This window comes from Uloborus diversus, chromosome 4 (assembly GCF_026930045.1).
Source record: "Uloborus diversus isolate 005 chromosome 4, Udiv.v.3.1, whole genome shotgun sequence".
NCBI lineage: Eukaryota > Metazoa > Arthropoda > Arachnida > Araneae > Uloboridae > Uloborus > Uloborus diversus.
The window spans coordinates 150,131,399-150,145,196 of NC_072734.1; the positions used below are offsets into that span (position 1 = coordinate 150,131,399).

Sequence of the window (13,798 nt, forward strand, 5' to 3'; positions counted from 1 at the left end):
ATTGCATCACCCTTGCATCTTCACAACAATGGGATTATGTGAGAAGTTTTGGTCGACCGATTAACGATGAATTTATGTGAAATTCTGCAAAACCTTTGAAACAAACATTTAACAGCAGGAATCCGATAATTGTTTACGTAGATCGGGGCTGTTTCCGGGCCAAGGCAAACTGCTGACCCCATGCTCATTTTTCCATTTCTGAACCTGCGTGTGAGTGTAGAGAAAAAAAATGCTTGACCCCATGTCAATTTAAGTCTAATGGCAGGATAAAAGTTTTTTTAATCTTACTTACCAGTTTTGCCTTATGGCACGGAGCAGAATCATCCTGGAAAATGACGTTTGGGACTGAAGTAAAGTGATCCTGGATAGTAGGAAGCAATTTCCCCTCCAAAATGCCAATATACACCTGAGCGTTTACTGTTCCTTGCGCAAAGGGAAGCCCACCAACTCCTTGATCAGAAATACATCCCCAAATCATCTTGGATACGGGAGGCTTGACTGTGTGTTGAGTGCAGTCGGGATGATATCCCTCTCTTTTGCGGCGAGGGTGATGCAATTTTTTTTACCACCACTGTACTATTTTAGATCTACAATATTTACTGCTTTAGATCTACACTACTTATTGATTTTTAGATTCATCCTACATACTGAGTTTTAGAGCTACATTACTTACGTGCGTACCAGTGACCGGACCAATCTTTAAAAAATTGACCTCCCATCTCCAATGCATTTGTATTGTAATTTAGCGTGGTTTGTTTCAATTAATTTGCTTGCACGATTTGCTCACGTATGTCTGTAATAAGTTTGCAACAATAAGTGATCCTTTTTGCAAGTTTTATCAGCATTTTTCAAGCAGTTATCGACTTAGATGTAGTTAAAATGTATGCTAGTGTTTTTTAACTCTTTAAGAAATTGCATACACTAACATCGTTTTTACTAAATGTGCGGATCACATGCGAATCCGCTTATCAGCGCAGTTACCGTGCCTCCCTAAACCACCGATCGGGAGCTTACTGTAATCTTTAAAAAGTTGCAGTGTAAGGAGTCATTCATAAATTACGTAAGGATCATTTTGGCTATTTCAGAGCCTCCTATCCCCATGTAAAGGTACGTAAGATTTTTCAAACCCCCCCCCCCCCTATTCTTACGTAAGATTAAATTTCGTTTTTAAAAATAATAAAATAACGAATCTTGCATCATTAGAATCTTTATGAAATTCACTATTGTTAAATTTAAAAACCTTTTATGCAAAGAAATATTTACCAAAACGTTGGAATCTAGGATGAATGCTTTTTTTGATATTTTTTTGCATATGATGCGATACCAATTAAAAATTAAACATGCCATACATACTATGATTCTTTTATTATATGTTACACTACTCATGCTTTGTAAAACAAGTAAAAAACAGCTCATTCTAATACGTTATTTACCTTCGAGAAGCAAATGAAATAGGAGCTTTGGCAAACCACTTGACCGTGTGATTTCTAATATAAAATATCGATTTGAAAAATATTACATAAGAATAAGTTTGACCCCATCCCCCCCCCCCCTTAGGGTATGTAGAAATTTTTCCAACTCCCATCCTCCTCGAGACGCTTATGTAATTAATGAAAGGCCCCTAACAACCAAACCATATTTCCCAATTGAAATTGTATCAAACTCAATGAAAAAAAGGCGAAATATTTATTGATAAAAAAAATCTCTTGTAGGTGATGATTCTGACGACGATGGAGCAAGTGAACATGCAGCAGTCACAGCACTAGTAGCTTCTTTGGTTTCACTGCTTTTCCTGTTAACGTAGCAAATGCTGGTAAGTTATTCTTTATATCTATTCAGATACACTCCTGTTTGTGAAAATTGCAACACCACGAAGGACTTACGCGAGTGAGCTGAAAATTGCAGGAAATGTAAAGTAGGGCATGATACGCAAATGATTAGAATTGCAGACCGGTAGAGCATGCGTATGCTGAGCAGCGCGCTCTGAACGGCGAATCGAACCGAATATAAAAAAAGAAAAATTAATTTGAATTTTGACATCTTGAATTCAAATTATGTTTTTCGCAGTCACGAGTGTGTGTATGTTGGCGTGTGTGTTTGTGTGTGTGAGGAGTATGTGTGTTTGTGTGTAGGGGGTATGTGTATGTGTGTGCAGGCACGTGTGTTTATGTCTGTGTGCTGGCATAAGTGTGTGGGTAGTTGTGTATATGAATGTGTGTGTGGGGGGGATGGTATGTGTATGTGTGTGTAGGCATATGTGTTTCTGTCTGTGTGCAGGCATGAATGTGTGGGTAGTTGTGTGTATGCGTGTGTGTATGTGTTTGTGTGTGTGTATGTATTTGTGTATGTGTGTAGGTGTATGTGTGTTTGTGTGTGTGTGTGTAGTTGTGTATGTATGTGCGTGTGTGTAGGACATGTATGCAACCTGGAGACGGCTTTCGCTGTAGGAGCAGCATCGTGAGGAGCCGGTCGACGGTGATGGTGCGGAGGGTGGCGGTGGGAAAATAAAATCAAAGGACATCAAAACAGTCAAGTGAGAACAATAAGCAATCGTGATTGCTCAATAAACGGCTGTAGCGAGGCGTGTATGCTTATCGGTGGTTATATGCTAGAGTAAACGTTAACTGAATCTTTGCTATTCCTCTCGACGAAAGAAAGCGAAATTTCGGAGTTTGAACGTGGTAGAATCGTTGGCCTTCGTGAAGCTGGATTGTCTTATCGTGCAGTAGCCGCTCGTGTGCAGCGTAACAGCAGCACAATCATGCGTGTTTGGCAGCAGTGGACGGACGAGGGCCGGACAGCTCGGAAATCCGGGAGTGGACCCCGAAATGTGACGTCAGCTCGCGATGACAGACACCTGGTGCATATGGCGCTGACGAACCGCACAGCTTCTTCTAGACAATTGGCAGCACAGTGGTCAACAGCTACAGGTGTTTTATTGTGTGCTTCATCAATTCGGAGACGTCTGCTGCAGCGTGGGTTGCGCGCAAATATTCCTTTATACAGGATTCCTCTCACGCAAAACCATTGCCGCCTGCGGCTACAATGGGCCAATGTACATAGGAGCTGGCGTGCTGATTGGCAGCTGGTCGTCTTTTCTGAAGAATCTTGCTTTAATTTGTGGCACCATAATGGCCGAATTCGTGTCAGGCGCTATGCCGGTGAACGGCACATTCCGGAGTGCATTATCGAACGCCACAGTGGACGAACACCCGGAGTTATGATCTGGGTTGCCATAGCATACCATGGACGATCTCAATGGCTACGAATTGTGGGCAATTTGAACAGTACCCGATACATAAACGAAGTTTTAGAGCCCCAAGTTATTCCTTTCCTGCAAGGATTGCCAGGGGCTGTATTCCAGCAGGATAATGTCCGTCCACATGTCGCCAAGACTGTCAAATCCTACCTAGATTCACAGCAGGTACAGCTTCTTCCTTGGCCTGCATATTCCCCGGATATGTCACCGATTGAACATGTGTGGGATTTCGTTGGGCGGCGTCTCGCTCGTGATCCTCGTCCTATTGCTTCGACAGACGAACTTTGGTTGCGCATACAAACAACATGAAGTACTCTTCCGCAGGCAGATATTCAAACTTTGTTTCACTCCATGCCGAGTCGTGTAGCAGCTCTTATTGTGGCGCGTGGTGGCCACACAAAATACTAATTTCTATCTCTTTGTATTGTTTGTTTGGTTTGAAAATGTAATCATTTATTTGTACCATTACCACTCAACTGTGTATTAAATTTCATTCAAGTATGATTCTTCTGTCATGGTGTGTTGCAATTTTCACAAACAGGAGTATATATTCATTACTCCCTCCGAGGTCTCTAAGTGCAAAACAGTTTTCAATTACAGTGGCCGCCGCTTACATGAATCACGTTTGTTGTAAACAATTTTGATTCCATAAAGCAGTTGATTCAATTAAGCGGCTGATTCAATAAAGTGGGATTTCGTTCTGTTTTCGATGATTTGATTCATTAAAACGATTGATTCAACTAACCACTAATTTCATTAACCGGCGTCCACTATATTTCTATTTTAATAGTAACAATCGGTTCTTCCCTCTCACTATACGCTATCGTAAGCAACTGTGTTATACGCAAAATGAGTAATTCTTTAAAAAAAACTTTGAGGAATGTCTTCAAATATTTTTAGAAAGTTAATGCCGTTTAAGTACATGAAGCATTTTTTTCTTTAAGCATAGACATTAGCACCCCAGAGACCCCCGTAACCTTTCGATTTGTTGCGACGAACCGGTTTGGAATAGGTCTCTGAAAACAGTTTAACCGGTAGCTTTCAAGAGAAAGAATTTACTACACGAACTTTGATAACAATGTTTATTTTTAGAATAGTTACTATAGAAACTATTTAGAGTTAACTTAATCAAAAACTATTCTGAAAACACATCAATTTATATGTTAAATACAAGTAAAAGCTACTAATTATCCATTAATATGAAGTCTGTGCACTTGACAGTAAAACGTTAGTATTAATAATTACTTTCGAGAAGACTAAAGTAATAGAGTTATTGTTATTCTCTTTAATCTAAATTGATCCAATTAAAAATGTGCTTAACTGCATAACAGCTGAATAAAAACTAATCCAGACAGTTTGCGATTCTGCAAATACATAATCATTCAGCAATTTGTTTATTATCTAAAAAAAACTACCAAAATTAAGTAAATTAAACACGAATCTCTAATTTCCGGTACGTTTAATGGTCTTAGTTTTGCTAATAATAAATCCATTAAAGGTATTATGGGCTCGGAAACTCATAATAGCTGAGAAAAATTGGAACCATTACCGCAGATTGTAAAAATAATTGGATGGTTATAATACTAATAACCTCATAGGCCTTCGTGAAAACCTAAATGTATGGATGTCATTATGCTCTCATCATGTTAATAGTCATTCAGAGTCTCCTTAGGTATCATCAAATAAGACCAAACCTTTTTTTATAGTGAATCAGGCAAAACTAAACAAAGAAAGAAGACGAAAGAAAAGTAAACATATGTTACCGTTAAAGTATGAAATCCGTTATTTTATAGAATATCTAGTTATTTCATGGAATAACTGATCGTGTTCATTAAAGTGTAAAACTCTCTTGTATTTCATGGTTTAACTAGTTATTTCATAGAATAACGATCTGCAGCCCGGTAAAGTGTAAAATAATCTATATGATATATATCTTGCACGACAACTCAAAGTTAAGGTACTGGTCAGGGATTAAAAAAATGTTTGGGTAAAACCCAGTGTGTCAACAAAAAATGTTTCTGTTTTAGAAATAATGCTCTTCGTAATTCCAGGTGTCATTTTAGTAATCCTTGTTGTAACAATTGATTTTATGGTATATTTCCGCGAATTCCATTTATGCGATGCATAAATTACATTAAATTGCTTCTTTTTCATTTTAATTGTCTGTCAATAGTTTATTTACAAAATAACTAGTTATTTTATTTTAGATAAATAGTTTATTTTACACTTTAAGGGGGTCCGGGACACATTTTGAAAAATTTTTTATTATGTACTTTAGAGTTTTGAAATTTTTTGAACTGATTCATCATTTATTTAATAAGCAAAATCATAACATAAATATGAAAAAAAAAATTGTTTTTATTTAAATTTAATTAGTTTTTTTCAAAAAAATGGGGTTGCTTTAAATTGCTATAACTCAAAATATTGTTGGTCAATTTTCAATTTTTTTTCAAAAAGTATGCACAAATATCTAAGCTTTAATTTTTATTCGGCGATTTTAAAAATATTGATTCAATAAAAAATAAAAAATATTTGAAGAAAAATTTCGAAAAATTCGAAGATACTTTTTTTTTTAAAAATCATAATTTTTGCGGTAAACGTTTTTTTCAAATTCGCCGAATAAAAACTAAAGTAAATTGCTTGAAAAAGATATGCTCCAAGTTTCATTACTTTATCTCTATCGGTTCCTGACTAATAAGAGTTTGAATGCAAGAAATCGGGAAAAATTGCATCATGGAGAAAAACGCGTTTAAAGTTTTAAAGTTATGTACACATTCGTTAGATGCATGCAACAAAAATAACTATAACTTTCGTTCTATTTAAGGTAGAAACAAGATTCAAACGTCCTCTTAAGCAGAAAACAACGGAGCAATTTTTCAAATTATAAAAAAAAAATTGCAAAATTTGAGGATTTTTGTGTCCCGGACCCCCTTAACTCTCTGTCATTAGTTAATGTATAGAACACCTAGTTATTTCATAGAATAACTAGTTAAAATGTCAAATTAATAACATATTACACACTTTAACGGACATGATCAGTTATTTCATGGAATAACTAGGTATTCTATGAAATAATTACATTATATACTTTAACGGTAATATATATAATAGATAAAAATAAGACAAAAAAAGAAATGTTTATGGCATGCAAAAATTTAACCTTTGATTTAAATTAAAATCCATGGGTTCTTAAAGTGGGTGCCGTGTCACCCTAGTGTGCTATAAGGGTTAATGAGGGGTACCACGAAGTTCCCACGAAATCAATTCTTTACTGTTAATTTAACATATAAAAGTGTAATGCTTATTCATCAAAAGTCTAGCCCGGTTTTAGATATTTTACTTTATTGAAAAAATTAATAACACAATATTTCATTCCTCTGCATTATGAACATTAAAAAGGCATTTATTTCATTCAACACATAAAAAAAGTTAACCGTTTCTACATAATTTCAGGTATTTAAAAAAAAAGCCTATAAATTAATCAACATGATTTTAAAGTACCTATCTTTAAGTACGTAGAGACAGTTCTGTTTATTTACAGTTAGATACATAAACCTATACGTATTTATGGATAGATATTAGGTAGATATATAATAGAGGTAAAAAAATAGGGTGTCGTGAGAAAATTTTAATTGTTCAAAAAGTGCTACGACTTAGAAAAGTTTAAAAAACCCCTGTTATAATCAGTAAATATGAAAAACATTATGTGTGCTGTTAGTTTTCAAGCATCCGGTGTGAGTACTTCAAAGCTTCCGGCTTTTTTCTTAAAAGGACGATGCTCAAGTAGTATAGTAATGAATAATTAATTAGCGGTTGAAAGAGCAGAATGAAACATGTTTTTGACACATAAATCATTTGCCATCAAAATGTAAAGTCTTAAAATTCGACAACATCTTAAGAAAAGTGGAAATTTAGCGAGAAATGGAAATTTCTGGAAACATATATCAGATTGTTGACTCTGAATTTTATCAAAGCTACGGCGGCTGTTTAAGAGTTCATTTCTAGATAAATTTGGTGACTGTTTTGAAAATGTCGCCAGACTTAAGACCTTATACCTACATAACGGGGGAGGAGGATAAATGATTTATGCATCAAAAAACCTGTTCCACTATGCTCTTTTGGTTGTTATTTATGTAAATTTAATTCATTACACTACGTATTAACGTATGGTTTTCTGATTAGAACTAATTTATGAAAAGATAATTCCTTTTACGCCAGCAACCGTTTTTAGTGCGTCAACTACTTTAGGATGTACTTGACTTTTTACTTCCTTTTACAAAAAAGAAAGTATTGTATTCGCGAAAAAAATTTCACTCAAAAATCGGCCTTAATTTCCGTTTTGCTCATCCCTGAATGAACGTCAAGTTTTTTTTTTTTTTTTTTTCAACCGGACCACATGTGGATAAGTGTCTAAGAACGTATAGACCCTCGAAATATCCATTTTGACAATCCCCGAGTTAATTACAACGAGTTTTCTCGTGACGTATATACGTGTGTGCGGATGTGCGTATGTATGTCGCATAACTCAAGAACAGTATGTCATAGAAAGTTGAAATTTCGTACGTAGACTCCTAGTAGGGTCTAGTTGTGCACCTTCCCTTTTGGTTGAATTCGGGTATTTCTAAAGGGGTCTTTTGCACCTTTGGGGGGGGAATCATTGTTAATTTCGATGCAAACACAAGTGGGGTTATGATTTGGCGGACACTTGGCGTTATGTCGCGAGTCTTTTGGTCGCCAACTTTTGTTGCCAACTTGGCGACAAACTTGGCGATTTTTTTCTTTTTAAACTGGTTTCAATTTGGCCACTGTTGATGATACTTAGAGAGTTAACTATTGAATCACATTAAAATTGCCAATAATGGGGAAATAAAATTAAACTGGTGTAAAAGGAAGTCATGTGATGCACACATCTGCTCGTTTTTAAACCGTGTTACAATACCTGGATAAATCGATTTCGTTCAATAGAGAAGTCTTTTGAAATAGCTATTTTTCTTGACATTTTTCTTAGTTAATGTAAAAGTAGCATTTAAATATAGTTTTCCTAATATTATTGAATCACTAGATCAAAATTGCATTTTAAGTCTATTTACCTCAAAAATTAAACAAAAACGATAAATTAGCATAACTCAAGAAAGAAAAAGGCCATAACAAAAAAAATCTGTTGATCGTAACAATAATTTGTAAATGAATTGCTTTTTTTTTTTTTTCTTTTTTCTTTTTTCAATTTAGTTGTCTTTGCCTCATCTCCTGTACAACAACCTGTGAACATTTCATTTCAATTTCGTTAAATTGTTTTTATTTTACTGCATTTTTTCTAACAGTTACTAATTTTTGAGTAACAGTCTAGGCAAATCTCTTGAACACTTTTTTAAAGGAAGCTCATTTAAATCTACAAATACTTTTTACGACTGCAAAGTACTGAAGATTTTAGAGCTGTAAATAGTTTTACAATACTGTGGAAGTTGCAAGAATCTTAACTAATGAAAAAGCTGAAAGTCTCTCTGTCCGGATCTCTCTCTGTTTGTCAGGATCTCTGTGACGCGCATAGCGCCTAGATCGTTCGTCCGATTTTCATGAAATTTGGCACAAAGTTAGTTTGTAGCATGGGGGTGTGCACCTCGAAGCGATTTTTCGAAAATTCGATTTTGTTCATTTTCTACCCCAATTTTAAGAATTTTTTTCCCAACAAATTATCACTACATGGAATAGTGAATTTCGAAATCATCATAACGTGGAACCGTAACATGGGCGAGCCGTTTAACATAGCAAATTGCGCGAGAAATTCATCATCCATTATTTGTTAATATACAGGCGAATCAAACGACTTTTTAATTTTCTACTACGGGCAAAGCCATGTGGGTGCCGCTAGTGTTTATATAAACCGCTACTACTTCAACTTGCCTGTTTTCAACACAAACCGCTATCCAAAAAAAAAAAAAAACAGTTGCGTCTGATTTCATGATATATGTCATCGGTTGTCTCTGTGCTTTACAGTGGAGTAGGTACACACACAATGCTTACATTTATTTTTCCTTCCTTTCTTTTCGTTACTTTTTCATATCACTTAAAGTTATCATTACAGGAAATTTATAGTCTTCCTTCACTCTGAGATAAAATCTTCGCTTTGCCAGGCGGCAGCTCGTGGGTTCGATGCCTTATGGAACCGTAGGTGTTATTTCCCTTCTTAGAGTTGTAAATCTTTCTTATGATGCCTTTAATGTTAATAAATCGACCTCTTGAAGTATATCTTATTACATGAAATACACCAACAGCTCAGTCATTCCATCCGATGACTGCAGTTTCGTGCCTATTAGCACTCATCAGCACGGAATAGGAAGGATCTGAGTTGGAGGTGGAAAACCTCTTAAGGAAGCCAAGAGTGCCAAACAAACTGGTAACTAATATAGAATTAACACTGACCTATTACACTTCAAGGTTCTCCGCACCTACTACAATTTGGGATTTAACCGTTTGTATAGTGGCCTGAAGACAGTTGTTTTTCTTTTTTTTTCATCCAGACCAGAAGCCGATCAATCCCTGGTCCAGCAGCTCCATAGGTATGAATTTATTTAAAGTACTATGTGTTCACGACACATTTAACGTGCCACAGTCACCATTAATGAACACGGAAGATCTTCTATCCGGCAGGCATTGCACCCGGGACCCTTCAGTTGCGAGTCCAGCGCCTTACTGATCAGGCCACCACCTTCAGGGCTTCGCCTCCTCAAGGCAATACCCCCTCCCCTCCATATCGACTATTGACCATTACACAGCAACAACAGCAACAGAAAATGAATTTGCACAACTTATTTCAGACTCAGTAAACAATCCCGTACCAGAATGAGTAAAATATTTATTTAATCAATAAAATCAACTTTTAAAAAACTGTTTGAAAGCAAAAAACTAAATCTGCTTAATTTTCGAAAACGATACGAGCTCTACAAGTATTTTCAGAATTAACTACTAAATGATTTACAAAATAACTCGAATGGAACAATCGTGAAACACAACGCTTTTATGCTCGGTAAGCTTTTTCAATTTCTGCTTGTATAAAACATCAGAAGTGGTTTCAAGAAAAGAAATGCATTTACATACGGTTCTCAATAGAAAACAGATTTAAAAACAGAATTTGAATTCAATTCTCAAAAACCTTAGAATGAGCTCTTTAGTGCAGTTTTCCTTCTTTGCCAAATGAAATGTAAAAACCATGGTCTTACATTTATTTCCATTTTGTTTCAAAGTGCCCCAGAAATACGATACTCAAAAACAGAAACATATATTAAGAAACAAATAGAAAATGCTTTGTTCAAACATAAGTGCTCCGCTCGATAAACGAATTGATATTGCCGGTGAGAAATGTAAAATGTCATTTTTTTTAGAGAAAATAATCTTAGAATTTGTTCGGTTCGAATGATCTATTCAATCAACCGCATTGGTTTGAAATAAGTATTCATTGTTCTGATGCAAGTCAAGTGTGTTTTTTCTTGCATTTTGTGTATATATTTCGAAAGCATTTCGTATTTTCATGCGGGAGGTATTGTGATTTTCCGAAACATTTCGTTTACTTTAATTTCAAGTGGTTTAACTTTTGATTTAGATCAATAGAAAAATATGTTTGAGTATTGAAATTTGAAATTTAATATTTTTAAAAGCATGGACGTCTAAAACTTTTAAGGAAGAGGAAATCAATTGGATATATATATATATATATATATATATATATATATATATATATATATATATATATATATATATATATATATATATATATATATATATATATATATACAGAATGTCTATAACTGATGGCCCCGATTTTAAAAAACCGTATTTTCAGAAGTTCTCGGCGGAAAAAAATAATTAATACATAAAATTAAGGAGAAAATTACCAAGTTTTTTTTACCTTATAAATGTTCGATATGGGACCCTCTTGTCACACGGCATACGTCAATTCGATAATCTAGTTCCTTCCATATATTTTCTAACATGTCTCTGTTAAAAAGGGTTTGTAATGCTGCAGAAATGCGTTGTTTCAATTCTGGGAGGCATTAAAAAAACTCAAAAACTTGGTACTTTTCTCCTTAATTTTACGCATTAATTATTTTATTCCGTCGAGAGCTTTTGAAAATATGATTTTTTAAAATCGGGTCCATCATTTATAGACACCCTGTATATAAAATACATTGAAAGCAAAACTAAGGATTAAAAATATTTCTGTTAACTACGAACTTCAATTTCCGCACTTATCCAATGAGTTTTGAAGAACTTTGCCCATGTTAGTATTACACAAAGATACAGTATCACGCTTTGCTGTTGATTGAGAGACAGGAAAGACATATTATTGGTTAATTTTTGCGTTAGTGATGTTCAGAAGGAAGTATTGTACAATTAAAATGTTATACATTTCCAATTAATTAAACTGCAGATTGAACATCAGTAATTTTAATCGACTAAATGTTGAATACGTCACTTTGCAATCGAATTTTATAGTGAGGTATAGCTATATGGTTGAATGCATGAATAAAATGAGGGGCGCTCAGTAAGAGCTGTGTGATTAGTTGGGATTCCTTTTTCTTCATTTTGAAGCTTGAATACACTTTTGTATATTTTTAGAGGCATAAAATTCATTTTGGAGGATAAAATATAGAAAAACAGAATAAGTCTACAATAGAAAAAATATCAATTCTGTGAAATAATTAACGTATTAGGGAGGAAAAGGAAGGTGGCAGAGAAAAAAGAAATCCTTATTATTTTGAGTTTTAGCATTTAAAATGTTTCACATTTTGCATAAAACGAGCTGTTGTGTGCACCACATGACTTCCTTTTACGACAATTTAATGGTTTTTAATCATTACTTTCAGGAAAACACCAACATCATAACCTTACCTGATTCGGGCGTGTCACCCACATTAAGGTATCTAAAAACCTTTCAAATATTAATTAGTTTGTCCCGAACCGATGTAAAAAAGCGTTTTACGGAGATTCATTTTCCCAATACCGATAATTTTAACGTGATTCTATGGATAACACTCTAAATATCACTAACAGCCCCAAATTTAAACCGAAAACTGATTTTTTGCCAAATTTGTCGACAAAACTTCGCGATATATTGCCAAATGTTCACCAAATAATAACATCATTTGAATTTGCATTGAAATTAAAATTGACCCCCCCCCCCAATCGTTGTAAAAGATCCCTTTTTGAACAATTGAATGCAGCCAAAAAGGGAGAGGCCCAACTAGACCCCACTAGGAGTCTACATATCTAATTTCAACTTTCTTGGACATACCATTTTTAAGTTATACGAAATACGTACATACAGACGTCACGAGAAAACTCGTGATAATTAACTCGGGGTTCGTCAAAATGGATATTTTAGGCATCCATACGTGCAAGTGCGGTCAGGCCGAAAAAAACAGTTCAACGTTCCTTTGGGGTGAGCAAAATGGAAATTTAGGCTGATATTTGACGGGGAAATTTTTCACGAATACAATAATTCCTATACTATGTAAAAGGAAGTAAAGACATTAAAACGTATTATTTAAAAACTCCAATTCCTTTTTTCTCCCATTGTTAAATTTTTATCTAAAAAGATGCAAAGCGTGAAAATACGCCAGACTAAATCTTTGAAGCGCATTTGTTTTTAATGCATGAAATTTGTTTGTAGATATTTTGTTCATAGGAAAATAATCTCATGTAAGTTTCAAGAGCTCACTTCTATTCATGTTAATCAACAGTTTCAAAAATCGTTCATAGTCGATTACTATTGTGTTAAACTTTGTAATGCTAATGTTTTTTTTTTTTTTTTTTTTCAGAACGAGTACAAGTATAACTTACGAATCTTCAAGTGCCACGCTGTTTGCTACGCCAAACTACTTCGTGTGTCTATTTTTTACGAAGAATGTGATGAATTTGTTGGTAGTTTTATCATTATAAGACTTTTCTTGTGAACTGTTGTAAACTACGTAAAAGATTTATTGTTTTTTGTTTAAATGACATGTGTTGAAAACAAAACTTTATGCAAGCAAGAGAAGTCTGATCTTAGTGCATATCAAAGTTATTTCTCAGTACGATCTATATCAATTGAATTGTTAATTGTTAAGTCATTTTATCTCTTTTTTTTTCTTTTGCATTTTTGGGAAAACCAAAAGTATTTTTGAGTTTTTTCGATAGTCCATCTATTGTTTTAAAGCAATTTATTTAATGATGTAATACCCATCTAGAACTTCAAAAATTAGAAAAACTCCTTTCAAAAATTGCGGTTTAAAGATTGATATCAATTAAAAAGGTGACGTAATGTAAAAAGCTATGCAGGAATAAATAGTTACCTTTATGCAACAAACTTTTGCTGTGTCACGTGACTGCTGGATAACGGGCTGATTTGTTTGACCAAGGCTGAACTCAACAACCGTTTATCAACCTTGGTTTGACAGAATGTTGAACTGATCGATTTGAAATTGATGACCCTTCCTAACTGTTACAAAAATGCTCAATCATGGAAATTTGCTTCACTCAGTACTCCATGATGTTTTTGAAATA

At 34.5% G+C, this 13,798-nt stretch overlaps 1 protein-coding gene across 1 annotated transcript in view; it reads left to right on the forward strand.

Moving 5' to 3' along the window:
- LOC129221219 (uncharacterized) overlaps positions 1-13,358 on the forward strand; it is a 97,540-nt gene extending 84,182 nt beyond the window's left edge. Inside the window, exons 5-6 of the mRNA XM_054855673.1 lie at positions 1,713-1,813; positions 13,075-13,358. Coding sequence (XP_054711648.1) covers positions 1,713-1,804 — 92 coding nt within the window. The 3' untranslated portion in view covers positions 1,805-1,813; positions 13,075-13,358. The remainder of the gene's footprint in view (positions 1-1,712; positions 1,814-13,074) is intronic.
- Positions 13,359-13,798: the final 440 nt, after the last annotated feature.